Raw genomic sequence first — 21,914 nt, 5'->3', positions numbered from 1 at the left:
ACACCCAAAATGTTTCACCTTTGCGAATTTAAATATTATTTCTACTTAGAAGTCAAACTGCTCATCATCACCCTAGTTTGACTAAAGATTTAAGCTGAAGTACGTGAGCAGCATAGAATACATTTCTTGCTCAGAAACACAAACAGCTAGCCAGGCTCTAAGTATATTATCAGGCAAGTTCTTTCAGAAACGTATTGCTAAAGAAGCTTAACATTAATTATTGTAACTTTGGGAAGATTACATCCACACTAGCCTTGTAAGAAGCAGCATACACTTCTTGACCTCCAATGCTAGAGCTTTAAGACACAAGAATGGCATTTTACCAACTTTAATGGGATAACCAGTATTAATCTTTCAGCAGTAAGGGAAGAAAAAGTGTTTAGAGTATAATACCCTTCTGAGTTCTGATAGAGGCTGCCTGTTGTGTGTACTGCAATCATAATTCATTTGTTTCTCTCTCTTGTTTTGGTTTTGTTTTCTTAATTATTTAAGGAGAAAATCGTACTGGATTTTTTTTTTTTTTAAACTAACCAATTTACATATTGGCTTCTAGCCCCAGCCGTTCTTTCTGTTTGAATGCCAAGTTTTTTTATGTGGTCTCTGTTTTTAAAATTTCTTGCCAGCAATATTTGTGAGAGCTCTGCTGTACGTCTAGTAAAGAAAAGCACAAGAAGTTGCAATTGCCAAGTTGCAGACCTTCCAAAATTAATGGCTTTCCTTCACTTCAGTTGAATACACGGTCTGCAAAGTAGAGAGAAAAAGATGTACAGTATGAATGAGAGCTAATGCTCCCCTGTCGTAGTGGTACTGCTTGGGAAACACCGTAGTGCCTGGCTATGCTGAGGTCCGTTATTTACCTTTCAGAAATGCGGAGCAAAAGTTATAGTTTCACAAGGCATTCTTAATTAGAAACTAGGTTGATGCTGATGCATGTTTCCTAGAATCCGTAATGATCTGCTCCCAAATAAAGAAAATGCAGCAGGATTTCAAGCACATCTCTATTTACATAGTTCAGCGCATGAGATTGCTGGATTATGATTAATTTTAATAGCTACATTAAAAAATACATCTAACATCATTCTTAATTAGAATAATCTCTAAAGCCAGTTAAATGTTTCAGAAGACAAACAGTTTAATTAGCTAACCTACAGAGGCTCCCCTCCCCCAAATGTGCAGTAGTCTTAGGCTTGGTGTTAGCCTTTCAAGCAGTCTTAAACAATCGGATGAAAAGGGATTTTAGGAAGATTAGAGGACGGGATGCTTTAGACGTTGTCCGTTAATCATGAGATATGCACCATCTACAAAGTTTCACAAAGAAATGAGAATTTAAATAAAATTTACTTTGGTTATCTAGTTAGCATGAATTACAAGCTATAACATCCAGTGATAAGACTATTTAATAAATGTATTCTTTTAATTGTCGATATGAGCAAAAGTACATGCTGGGGTGTAGTAGCAAGTGATATACCAGATTAACATTCTGAAAGGGACAATGCTTTTTTTCCCAGAAACCAGGCCTTTGTTGAACTATCCCAGGGTGCCACTAGAATTTTTTTTTTTTTAAGGGATTCAAACTCAAACTTCAAATAGAATTGTTAGAGTTGGATCTTCATTTTCTCTCCTACCCATCTTCAAAGAATTCTGAAAAAGATCTGGGGTAGTTTTTTTAGCTTGGTTTCTTTTTACTTTTTTTTTTTAATTTAAGAAAGATTACTTTGGGGGCTTAGTTCTTTTTTTAATTTGTTCAGGTACAACTTTTTTTTTTTTTTTTGAGACCTAAGGAAGGATAAACAACTTATGCCTTCCTCCCCTCCACTTCTGTGTTTTCTACCTGATTTCTCCTTAGTTTAAAATTAAAGCTTTTTGGGGGGATCTAAAAAAGTCTCCAGAGAGGTAATAGGTACTTAGAAAGCTTCCCTCTGAATGACTTAAACAAATACTAATTTCTTGTTTTTCCTGGAAGATTTGTCATCGTCCTTTTTATTCTTGAAGCCAACAAATTTATATTTCTCACCTAAATTAGTCATAGCAGCAGCATCAAAATGCCTCTGTCCTAGATTGAGGTGGTCTTATTTTAAATAAATCCCCATGCTTTCAGTCCCTATCTACACACCCTGGGGGGAACTGTTTACCTGGGCTGAGAAGCAAAGGCCAGCTCTTAAAGAGGAGACACTGACCCTTATCTAGCCTTTAACATGAGCAAAGAATTGAGAGTGTTGCCTTTACTCCTTCCGCTCAAGTCCCCTGAATTTGTGACAAACAGATTCCTGGTGTAGCGAGCCCCTTGGGAAAATGCAAATGTCAGCAAATCACCTCTTTTAACATGGGGCAGGCAGGCTGAAGTCAAATGTCGTACCTCGGAAAGGTGTATGCGTTGGGGCACCCCTTCGCTTTTTCACTATGGAACGAGATGTAAAAACTCAAAAAAAAAAAAAAAAAGAAAGAAAAAAAAAAAAAAGAAACAGTTCTGGATATCTGCAAGTTGGCTGATGTGACCCTGTGCCACCTACCAGCGTGCTGGCTGTGACCCAGCGATGTGATACTCCAACAAGCTGAAGAGATGGCTGTCTCCGCTTTCTTTTGACCTCCCAAGGCAGCTGCCTGGTAGGGACCAAATGGCATGGAAGAAGAAGATCTGCCTCACACCTGCTTTCTCCAAACCGCCCGCCACAATGCCAGCGTGCCCCCCAGGCTCCCCTGGGAGGCAGTCCCCTCCCTGGCCCCCTCTCCGTGGAATACCAGGACAGGATAGCTAAGGTAGTTTTCTCTTCTTCAAAACATCATTAGGATTGAAAAAAAAATGAATCTCTTGCTTGCACATTTTGCATAAATACATGGTAAGTTATCAATTGATGTTCAAATAGCTTAATTGAGTTTGAGGGGGGGAAAGGTCATTTAATTGGTCTATTGAAATGTTAACAGAAACAGATATGGCAAGGAATAGACTTTAATGGCTGCAGTGTGGCACTGATGTCTGCATTCACTTGCAAAATTGTTAATTAGGGCACTTTGGTAGTTCATTTGCTTTTGTATTGATGTGCTTAGTCCAACGAGAGAAATTGGGTTTGTATATGGTATTTACACGGGGCAGCAGGGGCTTACCATACAGCCAGGCATAAGGCAAATAAAGTGTAAGTCAGACCTGGTTTATGACTTGTGCCAGTGCCTTCGTTAGCATGCTTCCAGTTATGCAAGGCATTTTCTACTGACTGCTATATTTTTGTGTGTGATTAAGTTTGATGTATTTGGCTTCATTTTTTTAATCGTTGTAGTAGTGGACGTGAATAACAGCATAACGTGATTCTTTTTTTTTAAAGTTATGGGTACAGAGCTTTTTTACCCAGATTAAAACAGACTGTGCTGCAAAACGAGGAATTAGATATCTGTGTTGGTTGAGCCCCTGGTAGAAGGTGTTCTCTCTTTAAACGCATACCAAAAGAAGATATTCGGCTGCAATTCCTGGCCCACAGTCATCAGTGCCGGTGAAATTACAAAACCAGTCCTTAGTGTATCCTTTAGGTCCATCGGGCCTCTCTTACAGAACGTAAACCTTTAAGGCATTGGCGTTTTGTATGTGGGAATGGCGAAATTGCACTGAGTGTCCACCCGCGTTTTTTGAGGGTGGTAATTGCAGGGATTAATCCTGGTGCTGTTTCCTAATAGACTTGCTGGATGCAAAGCTTTATATTTGAATTGGCTGAAAGAAGGCTGTATTGTGTACAGTATATAATAATACATTATACCCTAGGTACTCTTTATAAACAGAGGCAGCAAGAAAAAAACCCAAGTGAAAAGCCAAGCAGCTATGAATCACCACTTTTACAACAGGGATCCTGTTGTCCTACCGGAACAGGAACAGGTTAGGAGAGAAGATGGCATTTTGCAGTGAAGAAAGTGCTGATCTTAACAGCTCCCAAACGAGAAGGACTTTTTGTTCGTTGTATATATTGTAAGTTCACATTTGGGTGCCGTGTCTGCCAGTGGTTTCGGCGTTCGGGGCTTTGGTACTACGTAGTTTGCGAGGGAGCGTTTCTTCTAACCGCCAGGCGTTCCTGTAGCGAGAGTTGACATCAGCTTCATTTACTCGTCCGTATTTGTGAAAGTACTTACGTGAAGATCACAAATATGCGCAGCGCAGCTATCTAGTTCTGCAAGTTTAATCCGAGTCCCAGAAAGTTTCATTGTGGCCCTATGCAAATGTATTTACATAGGAATGGGTCTTGGGTCCTTTAAAGAAGGCAACAAAGTTGGAAGACTGAGGCCAACAAATAAATGAAAGTTTCTCTAAATCCATTGGATAATAGAGGCAGTGTTAAGGCTAACCACAGTGTTGAACTAAACAGAGGGATTACTCCTGGGTTTTGCATCAGTTGTTTTCTGCCGGGTGGCCTCACTTGTCAAAAAAAAAAAAAAAAAAAAAAAGTTTAACGGGTGAACATTCACATGGCACATTGAGAAAAGAAGTATGCTTAATTCCATCAAAGCTCAGAAATCAGTCATTAATTTATTCTAACCTCCAATTGTTGGTCATTTGTGAAACATCTGGCCTTTAAGTCATAGGAACCTAAACATAAGTACAATGTGAGTTCTTCTGAAGATGGGAGTGGGTGCAGCGGGGGTGCTGTGTTAGCGTGTGTACGTGAGCGTGGGCGCACGTCTGCGTGTCTATTGCATAGGTTGCAACTGCCACTTAATTTCGGAGACTTTGAAACATATTAAAATGAATCCTTCAGTTAATTTACTCTCGAAATTAGATTATTGTTCATTTGCATCTTGGAAAAGTTCTGCCATTCAAAAGAGTCTCTCTCTTCATGGTGAGTTAACAGTTAGATATTTAGCAATCTTGCAGCTTGCTAGTCAGAAGTAGTTTCTAATGAAGTTGAAATTTGAGATAGAAAATGTATAAAAGCTTTCAGGAAAGACATACCCTATTTTCCATATGGCTAAGTAATTGTTATGATATTTGTTTTAAAGCTGGACTTAGACACTCCTGACTGCCCTCTAATTTGATATGGCTGGTCCCGGCGATTCTTCTGGAGGAAACTTTCGTAGGAGAACGCAGTGAAGGAGATAAATAATTTTGCAGCTGTAAGCACATTGCAAAGTATAGAAAATAATTTGGTCGCCTTTACTGTCGTGCGGATAACAGTCTCCAGGTTATTTGCCTCTGCTGAGAGTTGGAACCTGAGTGAAAAGGAGCGGAGTGATTAAAAGCAGATTTGAAATAAAGGTGGCATCTCGGAGCTGGCACAATTCTGCCCTTTGTTAAGCTTAAAATAACGCCTGCTATTTAATTCTCAGGGCCGGGGGGTCGTTTTTAGTTGGGGAGGGATTGTGGTTCTTCATGTATAGCTTAAACGTTGCAACATCTCCTGTGATGAAATTTCATGGATGTCACACAGGCGTAGAGTGAAATCAGACTGTAAATATGACAGCAAAATTCAGATCTGTCAGTCCCCGCGGCGGGGGGGGTATCTCGGCGCTTTCTGTCGTCAGGCACTCACCTGCTCGTACTGGGCTTTTTGTTTTTAAAGTCCGGTGTTCCCCCTTTGGCCTGACCGTTTGCTTTTCTTCATCCGCAGAGGCTGGCTGCAGCTCTAAGGCTTTTTTTGATGATAATGATAATGATGCTATCCAAGCGCATGACAAAAAGAAAGAATTTTGAAGGTTTTGTGTAAAGCGGCTCTTTCTCTTAGTATTTGTTTATCCTTTCCCCCTTGCTAAGTAAATAAATCTTTAATCCCGCTCCATTGTAAAATTTACTGTATCCGGATCTAGACCATTGTAACTCCTTTCAAGCTGGCTTTTATCCTTTCTTACTAAAGGGATATCTGTGATTTTGGCAGCCTGGCACACATTATATTTAAAAAAACTCCAGTGAGTAAATTAGGGGTGACTTAATATATTTGGATTCTTAGCATTTACTTGTCCCTGCCATAGTGCAGCTAGAATTTAGCGACGTGGGTTCGAAGCGCGTGGGAGTCCGTGAGCGCTCACATGTTGCACGGTGTGTGTACGCGTGTGCACACATGCACGGCCCACCAACACAACACGTAAAAAGTCAGGTTTCAACTTTGTTAAAAGCCCTCATTTCCGAGATTTCTGAGGCACTGATGTCCAAAGTACTGGTAGGATAGCGGAGATGGGGGGCCGGGGGGGGAATCTCTTTAAACGGCTTGTGAAATGTAATGTTTGAAACGGTTCTTTGAGAACGTGGAGATTATGGCTGGCGTAGGGACTCTCTCCAGCTCTCTGGGAAATGAGCTGTTGACATTCTTTTGGGTCATCATCCGAGATAGGAGGGCAAGCACAAGGATTTAGCAGATAAATTCATCCAAAAAGACCTTTATCCATTTCATTGCAACTTGGAAACGTTCATGTCGAATAGCAGCATTAATGTAGGCCTTTTAGCCCTTCAAAGCGAGCCTTATGTTTAATAAATAAATAAATAAATAAATCAAATGACCAGAGTAATAACTTCTTCGGGTCTTCTAAGAGGTATTTCATTATTTACATAATTCTGGAGCATAAACCCATCTTTCCTTCAAGAGGCTCTGAAATAGAATTGGGGATCTTATTCGGTGAAAGAGTCTCTTTTGAATTCTAATCGACTGGATCTGTCTCAAATTCATTTCTAGTTTATTGTAAACAGTGGAATTCAAATTAATTTCTTCTTATCTTGTCTTTTGAAGAAAACTAGCAGCATGTTTAAAAGGTTTTATTTTTAAATACAGCTCAGAGTTTATTTTATGTGGGGGTTTTTGGTTTTTGGTTTGGTTTTGTGTTTTGTTTTTTTTTTTTTTTAACTTTATAAACCAGGTGTCAGGCAGGATGAGTTTTGACAGCCAGACGACAATTATGCATTAACATAGGTGATTATGAAATAAATAGGAAAAAAAAAACCACCAAAACTTTTTGACTTGAACTCGAATGATACTATATAGGCTGAATGTGCAGGCGAGGCTCCCACAATGCACTGTGAAAACCGAGGCTAACAACCACCCCGCTGCGTTGAAAACCCCCAAAAAAGACAAAAGCACAATGAAATAGAAAGCTTACCACCGGTAGCTTTCAAAACGACAAACTAGGCAAACTATACATCTCCACCACTCCAATTTTGTCAGAATGCTAATGAGCTTGCTCTGATCTTTACTCGGCTTCCCGTGTTTTCTACATCTTCAAGGACCACATGGCGCTAGCAAAATAAAGACAACTAAATGAGAATTTCGAATGCTTTTTGTGTTAGGACCTGGTGCCTTTCAGTTGACGCACTCGTTGAATATTCTCAACTTAAAAGCGTACAACAGGGGGCTGGGTATGAACTTTTTAGCAGGGGGAAATTTGTACAAAAGTAAATGAGTGTGATGAGGAAAATATGAGAAAAATTTCTGATTAATTTCCACTCTATAATATCAATGACACCTTCAGCCTCTCTCATACTCCTCTAACAAGAGATGCTGATAAAAGATGAATGATTCTGTGTTGTTCACAGTGAATGTTTAGTGGTTTTTTAATAGCGGCATTCTACATAAAAGGCACCAGGAAGTACTCTGCATTAGCAGCTGAGATCACTAGTTAATAGGATGATGTCTTTTAGCTTTTGTCACGAGATTATTAGAAAGGATGGGTTTCTGTTCTCATCCCGGCATACTTTGGAGTGCTTGTTGAGCCCAAGTGCTAAAATGCAGGTTTCTCGGTATTGTTTCGCATGCAAAGTAAAAGCCCTTTTAATGCAACACCTTTTACTTTTTTTTTTTAACCAGGTGATTTTTGTCATTGATCTCTTATCTGCCCCCTTGGGCTGTATTAATCACTTGGAGTGGTCTGCTTCTCAGTGGGGGCTTGATGGTGTGTATGTGTATAGATTCACTATCAAAAATAAATCCCTTCTATGCTCCGCACCTTCACAAACCTGATTATCGAGCTGTATTTACCGGTCTGTATTACAGCGTCTTGAATGCTTCTTACTGGAGCCATCCAGTCTGCAGTACAAATTTGCGCTGGAGGAGGGAGGGGTGAGCTGGGAGGAGGCATCCTCCTCCCTAAGCCAAGTTTTGTCTTTTAAAAACAATTGAATTCACAGTTCTCTTTGGAATTCTCAAAAGTAAATGCAGATTTGTATTCACCAGTGTCAGGGCTTGGGAAGGAAAATGATGAATGTTCAGTTTTGCCTGAGAGATGAACTCCATTTAGAAATTGTTTTTGTTACCATCTTCAAGCTGGCAAGCCGACAGTATGAAAAATATTGGTGCGTATACGTACGGAGAAAAAAATCATCATGATATTTTCGTATCTTACCTAAATCAGAAAGAATGAATTAATAACACCGTAAGTTTTATAGCAGTTTGCCAGCCTTGCTTCCCTACGCCGCTGTTTTGCTTAGCCCAGCATGATTAATCTCAGGTGAACTGAAAACTTGCCAAACCACGAGATGGCAGAGAGTTATCCAACCGCATTGTGAAAGACAAAGGTGCACAAGCCGAAGCACGGCCAGAGAAAGGACGGTATAGCAATGGCAGTTCTGGCAAGATAGAAAATTTAAAAGTATGGCTGAAAACTCACAAGCCGAAGCACGGCCAGAGAAAGGACAGTATAGCAATGGCAGTTCTGGCAAGACAGAAAATTTAAAAGTATGGCTGAAAACGACGTCTTTACCGTTTACCTTTTTACATTTAGCGTAAAAAGTGAGCAATAGCGTTTCAAAAAATTCTGAATACGTGAATGATACGTATGTGACAGGTTTGGTTTTTTGCCAGTGCTAGTTTGTAAGCGTTTCCTATCGGAAATACCTAACGACCAGGAGGCTAGAAGGATATTGCTAATAGCAATTTGTCTTGGACAGAAGAAAAAGTTTTTGACACGAGCACGAGAGTCAGTGATTTTTATTGTAACGTGACAACAGTTCACAAAACTATGCATGGGTAGTTACTGCCTTTTTTGAAGCAAAGCAATATTGCAAAGCACGTGATGAGCTGCTTCTCTCTCCAGTGTTCAGGAACGTTAACTTGTTGCCAGGGTTATGGTAATGGGAGTTTTGGCAACTGCCAAAACCCTGGGTGAAAGAAGTGCAACGACATTGTGATCAAGGTCTCATTTACAATATGGTAACTCTGCTTCTATGTTGCATCCAAGTGTGACTCGACTGACCCGAATCCCCCTGAAGCCCGCAGAGCTCTGCAGAAATGCCTGCTAGTACTGAATCCATGCAGTGCAAAGCCATTCATTAAAATTTGTTAATGCAAAGAAACTGGCACGCTAGTAAGCTGATTTTTCTGGCATGAGTCTTCAGGGTCCAGATCTTTCATACACAAATTTCTGCACAAGTATTGTTTTGTAGTTGCCAGAATCATGCGTTTTATGAGCGATTGAGAACTTCTTGAGCTCTTGAGGCTTGTCAACTTTTCTGCGGTTTCCCTTCTGTCATGTTGCCTTCGCAGTCTCTTACTGGCAAACTCTTTCCTCCCCAGTGTCCCTCTCCTCCCGTTAGCGGTTCCTGCGAAGCAATCTTGACTTGCTTTTGGTAAAGGAAGACCATCTGGCCATACTTTTCCAAACACCCAGCATTTCTACAGCTGAGGAGCTCCCAGGGAAGGAACACACCATGCCAAAACCCAGAGCTCACAGTTCTGACTCTCTGATTCACCACATCTCTTCAGTCTTAGATCTGTGCGTCGGTAGGCAGAAGTTCCCAGGAGGAGACCTTTCCAAGACCAGACGTGGGCAGCGAGCGTGTTCAGCCTTCCCAGGCCGAGTTCATTAAATCGTTAAAGCAGCTCAGCAGCGACAATGACCGTATTTACTTTTTTTTTTTTCTCAAAGTAACACAGCATTGCCACTGGCTGGAAGGACTGAACGATAAGTCGGCCTCCTCTCCGTGCACTTCCCTGGCTTGTAGCCTCATCATTGCCTTAAAAGAACCTGTCAACAAAGTGCTTGAAGCCAGCTTGAAGAAGAGAGCCGGAGCGCAGCGCTGCCCGCATAGCAGGAGGCTGCTCTGGGAGAGCCCTAGGCGCTATGAATAGACTTGCGAGCCTTCCAAAAGTCTTGCAAGACCCAACAGACACTTGCTTCTTTCAACTGATTTCCATCTTTCTTTGTGGTATTGCAGTATAAATGCTCTTTCATGTGGTAGGCATAGTCTTTGGCTTTATGCCTGGAAGTTAGCTTTCTCTGCAATCAGTGCCTGCCTGTGAAGAGCAGGCGAGGAGAAAGGCACTTTGGTCACCCCGGGGCTACCAGCCCACGATGCCACTGCAGTCTGCAGAAAGCCCTGGGTTTGGGTTTTTTTTTGGTTTTCTCCCGTTTACCACCAAAAACACCTTTTCTGTCAAAACTGGAAACTGTGGGGCCTCAGGACACCTCAGCCTAGCTGAACTTGCCCAGTTAGCCCTGGGAAGTTTTGGATCCCAGAAGTGCAAACCTGCCAACTCCCAGTAAGAGTAGGCGTCTTCATTAACACCGATACAAGGTCGCATTCATTGCCAGCCATCATCTCACTTCAGGCAATTGCCTGGGTTAAATTCAGCCCTGTCCACTAAAGAAGTCATTTTATACTGTCCACCGCCCCTTCCCAGCTCCAGGAGAGTATGTTCTGAAGGAAGTAAGCCAACATTTGGTAAAAATGGGATCGTATGCTGCCTAGTAGAGCACGATCCGAAGAATTTAAGGTTAACTGGCCTCTCACTTCAGAATCTTACCCAGCCATCGCTTGCCGAGTAAACAGGCAGCTGATCTAAGGAGTAGTTACGAGCCGTAGGGAAGTTACTATCACTCGTACAAAGCATCCAGCTCTACTTGTCACCCTGCAAGTGAAATAGTTCATCTGCCAGACCATCGTTCCCTTCTTGGTGGATTTCCAAGCGTGAACTACTGTCTTTTCCATAGCTTCAAAGATTTGAGTGCATCGGTTAACGGTGCACTTGTTTCCTGTGCTGCAAGCAAAGGTCTGATGTATAATTTTCCCAAGCCCATGCTTCTTCTGAAGTTGCGCTACGTGAGAAAATTTGGGTGGAAAGGATACCAGAGGGTGATAAAGGACAAGCGTTGGTTCTGCTCAGTGCTGGGATCCCTGCAGGTACTGTCCTCAAGGCAGGGAACATCACTGTCTTACAGGAGTCTCTCCAGACGTTCCGGTTGAATCTCACCTCTTCTTGTCTGAATTTTGGGCCACACGCTATGTGCTTTCGTGGTCTGGATCGATGGTCCCACATTTAAAATACATTCATAATCTCTATCGAGCCCAGGCATTCTGTTTCTGTTGATTTTCTGTTACTTTCTAGTGGCTGCTGTGTTGACTCGTCATGTAGAGAAAATCGGCAATCTTTCAAGCAATTCGTCTTACGTGGAAGTTTCGGTCCTGTGATAATTTTAGGTTGCCGAGACTTCAGACCACAAATGTTTGTCTTCCTGTGAGTCAGTCCCACTCCAGGTAGAATTAATCCTCGCACGTGCTGAGATGTGGTCAGAACCCTGACCTTCTGTTTACAGAGCTCTCAAAATTTTAAATAGCCCCTCTGGTTTATGTTGCAGAAACCAAAGAAATTACAAGTTTCCTGCTTGATATTAAGCTAATTTGATGTGTGCTTGCGATAAAGGCATTCCCTTGGCGGCGGCTCTGTTCCGTTAGGGTTACAGTGCTTTTGGGGGCTGAAATAGAGTCGGACAATGCACTGCAATGTAACTCTGCCTGGCAGATTCTTGGCAGCCGTTACCTACCTTTACGAGACTCCATTGTGTGGACATCAATGTCTCCTTCTCGGCTGCTCTCAGACAGCAAGTTAGTGGCCATGAATTTGCCTTTCTAATGTTCCTTAGGCATTTTCCCATCCAGTTCAGAGTCGGAAAATTGTGCTAGGGCTTCATCTGCTAGATAGCTCTTCTGCAGCGTCATCTGAACAACGGTCCCATCCTGTTTGTCTCTTGGTGGCTATTCGTGTTCATTTTCAGTGGCTTTTAATAACCAAGGAGGTCCTTGTTCAGTGAAAGGAAGAAGTATTGTGGAAGAAAGCTGGGCACGGTGATCTGAAATGGGAGGCTTGAAGCTCAAGGTGGAGTAGCCCTTCCATTCATGCTGCCGGGTGCCTACTGCAGGCTCTGTTTGGACACTGAGAACTTTGAAGAATTATTTTAACCAAAATTCTGAGCTTTTCCACCAAAGGTGGTCCTATGAAAGCAGAGGAGGGTGATTTTTCAGAAAATCTGTCTTTTTGGGAATGCCTCGGTTTCACTCGGTGAAAAATTGTGGATTACTAGTTGTTTAAAAATCTTCACCGTAGCTTTCGGGTTTGTCGGACGCATTTTGCGGTAGGTCTCATGTAGCTCTCCTTTACAAAGAATATCTGTTCTGAATATAGGCTTTTCTGTTTAAGTATTTGTTGAATTCAGTAACTGGCATTAAAAACAAGAGCTCGTCTGTGCATAAGCTGTTCGCAGTGAGCGAGATGAGAAGACTGTTAAAGTCAGTGGTAAGTCCGCCGTTGACTTTGAAGGGTTCAAGACCTTCCATCAGGCTTTGTTAGCGATGTAGGTTGGTCATCTAAAACACCCGGCGTTGTTTCTCATCCCTTCCCGTCTTTCCTTTCGGTAAAGCTGTAATTGCCCCCCGAATCAGCCACCCGGTCTGATCCAGAACACGGTCCCGAAGAGGGACAGGTATGGGTTGAACCCGGGCAGGGGCCAGAAACTCTGCAGGGGCCACTTACAGGTTAGCCTGGCCCCAGGGAACGTTTCATTTAACCCCTAAAAATTAAAGGTTAGCTCATGTCCTAAAGCAGGAGGATCTAATTCCTACCTCCCGTGGTTTTTTGTTTGTTTGTTTGCGTATTTATCGTTACGGCTTTGCCTTTCCGTATTCAACATTCAACCTGGTTTTAATTCTTGCTGAGCTCTTAGTTTCAACATTGCCTCGTGGCAACGAGTTCTACTGGTAAACGATGAGGCTTTGAGGAAAGATCGTTCTTTTTATCGGTTTTAAACACACCACCTTCAATCTCAGTGAATTTCCCCAGGTTCTTACGAGACAAGATGAGACACATCCTAGAACTGTTCTTTATTTGCTATTCGTGTTCTCCTTCAGGTAAACAAGCCAATCTGTCCGCTCGCTCCTAATACAGAAACTCGTAAAAACTCGTCCCCGTGATTGGGTGAACGCAACTTGGGTTTTTTTTTCAGCAAGCAAATAAAGGTGGCGGGGTACATTTTCAAAAGACCTTCCCGTTAAATTTGTAGAATTTGCTGGCGTTTGGATGGCTCTCGGTGGTCACCTACCTTCTGTCAGCTAACAAAGAGCTCAGAAAGAGGAGCAGAGCAGGGCTGGCCAGTTTTTGTCGTCGTCCGCCCCGCTCTAGTTCACATGCGCTGGCATTCTCCTGCTGGCCTCTTCACCCAAGTGTGTTGAGTGAAGAAAGCTGCTTCTATTCTATTTTAAAACTGTGTGTAAACATCGGCAAATGGGTGAAGAATGGGCTCTGTCTTAAGTAGGTTGTTTTTCGTGTACTTCTGTTGAGGTAAATGGGGAGACATGGGGAGGTTTCTGTGTTTAACCATGACACCATGGCGCGCACACTATACACAGTGCAAATAAAATTTAAAAACAATTACTGCTTAAGACGGCATACAAAGTGATTTCTGTAAACCTTTTATTTCTTGCCAGATTGAATGGGCTGGTTTGGGATGCTGATGGAAACCCTTTATTATTTATCTTCCGCAGGTTGTAATTCATTTTTGCACAACAGCTAAATACATTCACATTTAAGGATTTTTAAAAAAAATATTAATCTATTGGCTTATCTTGACAGATTTACGACGGTATAAAGTGTAGAGGAGTTTCTGTGTTCATCCATTTACACTGCAAACTAATCTTGTCCCTGCATGTTGCTGCTTTTTCTTCCTTTTAAGTGGTATTCACAGTGTTTCGTAGCACTTTCTTCTCTGTTTTCTTAGCAATGTACAGGTTTACTATGTTAATCCACACTGGGTTTATCTAATGACTAGCTGCCCAAACGGCTTAAAAATAATGGGTCTAATGGCACATAGACGTACTGAGAGCTGGCTGAGCGTAAGGGCTGGGTCTGGAAGTATTTCTAGCAGGAAGGGGGGAAAAAAAAAATTGTTTTTTCAGATTCATTCAGAAAGAGGCATTTGTCAAGATGCTTCTTATTTAAATATTTAACAAATAATGAGCTTACAGTGTAAACAAAAAATCAATTTGCAAATCCTGACGAATGTGAAGGAAAAGGTATTTTTAAAAGACCGCCTGGAAACTGTACAACGTTGAAATGAGCTAGTCGCTGATATTGTTCTCAAAAAATGGTAACATACAAACATGCTTGTAATTCTTGAGCAGTGTAGATGAAAATTGGCTCAAGTTGGTTTTGAGTAACAGTCAGGGAAATGGTATTTGAATACGTGTGATGAACCACAGGAGAAAAGAAAGGGGTTTGGGGTGGGGTTTGGAGGGGTTTTTGCTATCACTAAAATTCTGGCTATCGTTATTTTGGCCGTCATTAAAATTTGTCCCAGAAATGGCCAAAGTTAACCAAGCTTTACGCTGCAGCCTTGGTTGAATCCCGCGCAGGAGCTATTACAGCGCAGCATCGCGACTCAGAAGTCAGTAGGAGCTTCTCGTATCTGAGGGCAGAATTTAGTGTCTTGTGCTATGCCAGGCTTGGTGTTGGGCTCGTTCCTAATCGTTGAGGAGGGTTCTGGTAGATGTCAAGTGAAGAGAAGAATAGAGCACGCATCCTCCGCCACTCAAGCCAGACAATGAAATTAGAAAATGGCACTGAGAGTTGATGTGAGAGAATTCCCCTGGATTCCTAGAGGAAGAATAAAACAAGAATGAATTGATTAAAAAAGAAAAGAAAATAAAAGGAGGGAGGGGGAAGGCAGAAAGGAAAAGAGGGAAAAGAAAATAAATTAGAGAAACCCTGCCAGAATCCTCCTCAGAACCTATCTAATAATAAACTCCGACATTAAAAGCTGTATTGTCTTTTTACATAAAGGCGCATGTACTTACTGTTTCGTCTTAGTTTCTGGTTCTGCATTTTACAAATCTCTTACTGAGCATTTTGCATGCATATGATGCTTGCAGCACTACCGGCTCTTATTTGAAGACTGTTTTCAGAAGTCATTATTGAACTATAGGATAAAAAGGTATAAGCGTAATTACGTGTTAAAGAGAATAAATATGTTCTGCTAGATAGTTAACCAGGTGAGGTTAAACAAGATAAGATGAATTCTGGTCTTTTTAGAAAACTGACAGTCTTCATTTTAAGCTACAATGTAAAGTGCTTTATCCTGAGATTAGGTATTGAGGCAGAAGCTAAAACTGCCTTTTTCCCCTAACCGTGCCAGAATACAACCTCCTTTTCTTTTTGCGCTAACAAGACTGCTTTACCACCACAGCCCACTCTAAGTAATTAAATCAATCCTTTGTACTTACCGTATTCTCCTCTAGTGACGGTACTAGATCTGATTATATGCTTCATGCATATTCAAAGTACGGCACTGACAGCTCTTTAATGAGCTCTTACTTAATCAGTACGAACAATGTTCATCTTGTTCTTTTTTTCCTCATACATTAGAGCTAGGAACAGTTGGGGAAAAAATGAAACATCCAGCATTCATTTGAAAAATATATTGTACTTTGAAAAGTGTCTAAGCTGGGGAAGTTGCATTCTGCCCTTTAAAAGTCTGATGGACAAATTGGATTACTAGTATTGGATTAAATAACAAATGGTTAGAGGAGAAATGAGAAAAGCTCGCTGTGATCACAGGCTTTAATATTTTTTGTTACTTATAAAGCTGAAGGGGTCTTTAGCCAGTTATTAAAGTCAGGATTAATTTGTAATGGTCCAACTTACTAGCTTTAAAAGGGTTTTGTTGTTGTTGTTGTTGTTTTTATTGAAAACAATAGTGTAATGCATGTATGATGGAAAAAATTTTAAGTTTAAGATCTGTGGGCTATTTATGGATTTTCATCGTCTTGTACCGGCTCAGATAAGGGGTTTGCATGTGTGGGATCGATTTGTTCTCAAACATGTTTTTCGCTTCGTTTAAATAATCTGTACAGTGTTGGTTCCCCCCCACCCCCACCCCCCGAGAACACCACAGATATTTCCCCAATTTTAATTTTCAAGCATTTGTAGCAAGTCAAGTAAATACTTGTTTTACACTTGGAAAGTGGAAACAAGACCAACCCCAGCAGCAGCAGGGTTTCACAGAGTGAAACGGTGTTGAAGAAAGGCTTTTTCTAAATTTTTTATTTAGAAATTGTGAGTTTAGCTTGCAACATTGCTGCAGTAACAACACTCAGTTTTTCTTTGTTGAAAGTGTTCGCGTGCATCCTTCCACCACGGGGAGGGGGGAACCCAGAAGTAATGCTTTAATGGTAGTGTATTTGCTGAAAAGAGTTATTTAAATTTCTTAGATGTGGGAGTTCATCTTTATTTTGCTTGCCTGGGAAGAATCTGTTTCAGCTCCATGTGCAAGAATTTAAAAGCTGAGGGTCAACAAATAAAATATCAGCATCAACTGCTATTAATATTGCAGACATGTGTCATTTCAGTGATCAAAAAGGCCTTCGCCAGGGTACAATTGGCCTTTTTCCAAATTGCAAGCTTTTTCTCAGCTTTTTCTTTTTTTACTCTTTCTTCTTTTGTTGCTGCCCGGGGATTTGTGCCTATCGCAGCCGATATCACATGACCGGTGTCAGGGCATCACATGGGTCCAAAGCGAATACAAAAACAGATTAAAAATTCTGTAAAAACAATCAAGACTTTGTTAACTCACTTTTAAACCAGCCTATTCTATGGATGTTGCGTGTGCTTTGGTGTCAGCGTGGAAATACCAAAATAGGCACCTGTTCGGATATCGGACTCAACAGCTCCAAGCTTTGCCTAGGTCCCTTCTCGTTATGTGTTGCAACTAACTTTATTGAGGAGGAACGCATTAATAGAAAGAAGTTTATATCTTAAGTTTACGTTCTTACCCTGAGCTTGCATGGCATGAAATTCAAGTTCAGATCTGCCATCAAGTCAAACTCCTTCGAAACATTTGTGTCTCCCGTTTCTTTCTCAAGGCTTGCAAAATGAAACGCAGCAAGAGCTTGCGTTTATAATGGCGTCTTTTAGCCAGAGACCCCAGACCACCCCAAACCCAACAAATTTAGTGTCATAAACTGATTAAAATGTTACCATAGCCACGTATGTCTGGTTGTGAGAACTTCTTTTCACCAGCGGTGTGGCAATCTTACGCATCACAGAATAGACTGTCATTTTGCAAGGATAAAAAAAGCAATCTATCCCCTTTTTCTTGCCCTGTCCCCTAAATAACTTTCAGCTGCTTGGTGCATTTCAACAAAAACTTGCTAACGTTGACTATCGTCATCGTCTGAAAGCAGACCCTGTTAGGTGGACCGATACAGCAAAGCCTTTGATCTGTAACTTAACAGCAAAGTATACCTGTAAGATTTTGTCCTCCTTGGGGGAGTGCTGAACTGCCGAGTGCTGTCCTAAGTGCCGTGCCGTAGTATTTTCTGCACAAAACCAGAAGTGGGGGTCTCGGGGGAGGGCATTTCTACCTGACAAATTTCTTCCGTCATTGCTCCGTCGTCCAGGAGCTGGACCCTGCTGCTTCTGCTTGGGAAAGGGCTGCAGGGCCATCCCCGCTCTGGGATGCTCTGCCCTTCCCGTCTCGCCGCTAGCAAGCCGGGTACCCGAAAAGCACCCTTCTAGGAACAGTTTCATCAGCCAGGAGCTTCCCAGGGTGATAAGTGGATATGGGGGGATGTCTCGCATCAGAAAGAAGAGCATGCCGAATGGCCTAACTTCTTCCTACTGTCCGGGTCCAGCAGCTCCACCCCAAGCTGACCCACCACCTCCCTGTTCACCTCCTTTTCCTTCCCTTGTGTGGATGCGCCAAGCCCACAGGCCACGGCAAGGGGGGTCAAACCGTTTGGAGAAGGCCGGTGACCTTCCCTCGCACGCAGCAGGGTCATAGCCGGGTGAGGAGGTGATTCTCCATGCAGATCTGGGCTTGCACACTACCACGGCGTTGGGGTGGGAACGTGTGCATGGCAGGCACGTACGTGCAAGCGTTTCAAGCGCTCCCATCCAGAAATTGAAAGCTTTCTTTTAGAGCAAAACAATATTTTTTCTGGTGTCTTTCCAGCTTCTGGCGCTGGAAATGGCTTCTCCGCAACTCGGGATCCTACGGTTTAAGTTAATAAGATAGCTTCCCCGAGTGTACAGCACCTTGCATCAGGGATTTCAAAACCCTTTACAAACATCAAAGAATTAACCTTTAGCACCCTTGCAAGATCGGTACGGCTGATTATCCCCATATTACACACAAGGTGCTTAAACTCGGAGATCTGCCCACAGTCTCCCGGTGAAGCAGTGTCGAAGCTGGGAGCAGTACTCAGAAGACCCAGCTCGTGCTCCTTTGCCGCTGTTCCAGGTTTCTTCCCAGATTAATTTTAACCCTAAGAAATGAGGACCATATAGCCTTTGCTCCTCAGCTCAACTTGAGAGATGAGAACGGCAGGTGACCACAGAGGCACAGTCTCCACTAAGGACTCTGATGAGGTTTCTCCTAGTCCCCGAGCTCAGAGAGAGTGCCTTGTGGCTGAGCGACCCTGCTGCCTGCCAAGGGCGGTCAGGAGCCTTCTGGAGGCTCGTCTGCCCTTGCCCCACGTGGCCTGGTGGTGCAGAGGTCTTACCGAGTCTGGTAGGGCATAGCACTGCTTGCAGGTAGGCTATGGAGGGTCCTGGTCCTGGTCCTGGTGCTGCCTGGGAGGCAGCGATGACATGGGCTGGGGAAAGGGGTGCTAGTCCATGCATACACCCACGGGGACCCTTAGGCACCCGGACCCCAAAGTGATTTGGATTTGTGCAGACGCTGCCTTGGGTTGGGGGTTGAGGAGAGGAGCAGCTCTCCCCAGCCCATCGTCGGGAAGAGTGGCCCTGAGCGCAGAGAAGCCCAGCAGGTGCCCGCGCCTTGGCCAGGGGTTCAGGATTGCCGTCTCCTCGGCGGCTGCTTTGATCCCTACCACGTCACCCGGGCTGCGCTGGGTTTGCTTGGGTGGAGTGGATCTTGCCCACAAGGATTGTTTTTGCGTTGGGAAGCCTGTGATGACCAGACATCTTTTAGCAGCAAGGTGTTTTTTTTTTTTCATTGGGAGCATCGCAACACTATAGTTCTTTCAGGAGAATTTAAAAGATACTTTTATAAAGGTGTTTTATTTAGGTCAGGGTATCAGCACGATAAAGAACACTAAAAGGTATGCTGAAGAACGGCTGGTCTCAAAGCTTTATTTATGAAGCAAGCAGAATTGGGCGGCAGGAGTTGTAGTCATATGATATTTTTACCGTTTGAGAGTACGCCTTGGAATGCTCAATGATCCTGGAGAGCGATGCTCCAAAACCTGAAAGGAAGTACATAGCTGAATTTGTGAAATGCCTCGCGAGTAATGAAATCCTTTCCATTGCAGGAAGAAACACAGAAGAAGAAGAAGCTATGATGCAGGAATGGTTCATGCTGGTTAATAAGAAGAATGCCTTAATAAGACGAATGAACCAGCTTTCTCTTCTGTAAGTACGGCTGGACACTTGTATTTACAACAGGGTCATTTACTGGAATATTTACCCATCGGATAGATGCAAAACTTTTTTGCTCTCTTCCCATTAGACTTCAAAAATATTCCCTCAAAAGTGAGTAGCGTGGATGCTTTGTGAAGCACATCGAGTAACTTGTTTTTCTCCTATTTTGAACTTCAATGAGAGAAGCGTGCAATGACACAAGATTAGCCAGAGCTGTGGGGAAAAAAAAAAAAAAAAAGAAATGTTAAGCACAGTTACGTTTTCAAAGGCCCGACGGTAGAATAAAATTACATTTTAGAAATGCGCAAATAGATTTGGATTGTGCCTCAGATGTGACGGGTGAAGACTATTCGGGGAGAGAGCAAAATCTGAGCCGCTGCCTGCTTTGTAGAAATCCTCAATCCCATCGCTAGTTCAGCAGCACCAGACTGCTGAAAGGGTATTAGTGAATCCGTCACAGTGCGATGATACCACCGATACTGCAAAGTAAGGACAAATAAACTTGTTCCCCAGCACTGGCGAGGAAGGGAGAAGATGCTTCTCGTTTTTAGAGGCGTTCTGGCCTCCGCGCTTCTTTTCCAGCTTCCTTTGGTTTGATTATATTTCTTTCAGTAATGCCACCACCTAGTGTAGATGCCTGCATACTTCCCTGGGAAGAGCCTGTGCTCACGCATTTCCTACCGTGTCTGAACTTGACAGAAGAGTCTGCCTTCAAAATATTAAGCTTTCTAATCCCGTGTCTAATTTTCATTATTCATTAGGGCAGAATGTATATAGGATAATACTTCTAGTGTCATATTATCTTGGTGAATAGACTGATGCTGGAATTTGTTCAGTAGATCCGGGGGAACGTTTTATACTTAGGCCATTCCACAACAGCTGCTGCAAGGACGAATATGAAATAATTACGTCCTGTAGCACAATAGAGTTAACCTGACGGAATTAGAGCCAACATTACGGAAAAGGAAAAGGCCCTGTGACTGAATATGCCACCTGATCAAGGTTTTAAGTTTGTGTATCATTTGTTTGGAGTAGCTTAAAGTTAAAGAGAAAAGTCGGTTACGAGTCCTAAAATCAATGTAAGTTAAAGGTTCTTTTAAGCATTTAATGATTTAGTAATTAACATATTGATGAACTTTTGCAACTTGCCTAGGGAAAAAGAACATGACCTAGAAAGGCGCTACGAACTGCTGAATTTTTTGCTAAGAGCAATGCTTGCTATTGAAGGTAAGAGCAATGCTGGGTGCCGAGGGAAGGAGAACGCTTGCCGCCAAAGGCGGCTACCTGAAAGTACCAAACACGGAGGCTTTTCTGAAGCCCGGTTAAGAATTTATGCTGATATTGACATCGTGTCACGTGGTAGCACACGGCAAATATGCTGGGTCCACGATCCCATTCTTAAGTTTTATTCGGGGGAAGTCCAAGATACAGGACAAAGAAGTATGGTCTCCTCGGAATAAACTTTGAAAACAAAGTGATGAGGAGGTAAAGAATATTTGTCCGGGGTTTATTATTTTGGGTTGCAGTAGTGCTCTCCTGGCTTTCCTGCGGCATCGCGCTGCTTTCGGTGCCACAGAAAGTGGAAGGGGTGCCCCACAGAGGGAAGGGAGCCTCCTCCCTTTTACCGCTTCCGATCTGTTTTACAACAGTATCTCACTGGGGGGAAAAAAAAAAAGTCTCATTGGTTTTGGTGGTAAAACACTACCTTTGCCAAGTAAATATTTCATCGCGAGCAACACCAGGATTAGTGCGATCCTGTGCACAGATTTCCTCCCTTCTCTGCAACCCTCCCGAGTTTAGTCACCTTACCTGAATGAAAACTCATGGGAAGATTGACACGCGGGATAAATGAAACAATTGCATCCTTTCCATAGGGCTTTCAAGTGAATTGTACAGTAATCCTGGGGATGATTCATAATAAAAAATAAACATCCAGATAGCTTAAACCATTCCTTGCATTATTTTCTTATTTAAATATCTTAAGTGTTTTCTAATGCTGCACCGCTTACACCTCTCAGTCACAAATGCTGTCTTATAGTTCAAAGATGTTTGCTTTAAAGTTAATCCTTTGGGCTCTGTAAAATGGACCTTTTGTCTAATCAATGCAAATTGATTTTGCTATTCTGTATTGACCTCTCAACCCTTTGACTGTCCATGGTAATTTCTTTCTTCACCTGATAAGGTACCTGATCCATAATAAATCAATTCTAATTAGTTTGGAGACTTCACTGGGAGCATAAGTTTGTAGGTAAAAAAGCAGCAGGTTTCAGGTAGCTTTTTCGTATCGCTCCATCTGTGGTTATATTTTTTGCA

At 42.5% G+C, this 21,914-nt stretch overlaps 1 protein-coding gene across 1 annotated transcript in view; it reads left to right on the top strand.

Moving 5' to 3' along the window:
• Positions 1-20,960, top strand: part of LOC104159508 (EH domain-binding protein 1-like) — a gene marked incomplete at its 3' end in the record, with an annotated part of 48,569 nt that extends 27,609 nt beyond the window's left edge. The window contains exons 7-8 of the mRNA XM_009697434.1: positions 19,493-19,592; positions 20,755-20,960. Of these exons, the coding sequence (XP_009695736.1) occupies positions 19,493-19,592; positions 20,755-20,960 (306 nt within the window). The remainder of the gene's footprint in view (positions 1-19,492; positions 19,593-20,754) is intronic.
• Positions 20,961-21,914: the final 954 nt, after the last annotated feature.

Source organism: Cariama cristata, unplaced genomic scaffold, assembly GCF_000690535.1.
Source record: "Cariama cristata isolate BGI_N322 unplaced genomic scaffold, ASM69053v1 scaffold17193, whole genome shotgun sequence".
Classification (NCBI taxonomy): Eukaryota; Metazoa; Chordata; class Aves; order Cariamiformes; family Cariamidae; genus Cariama; species Cariama cristata.
The sequence above is the reverse complement of the archived record's forward strand: the minus strand, read 5'-3'. Positions and strand labels throughout refer to the sequence as shown.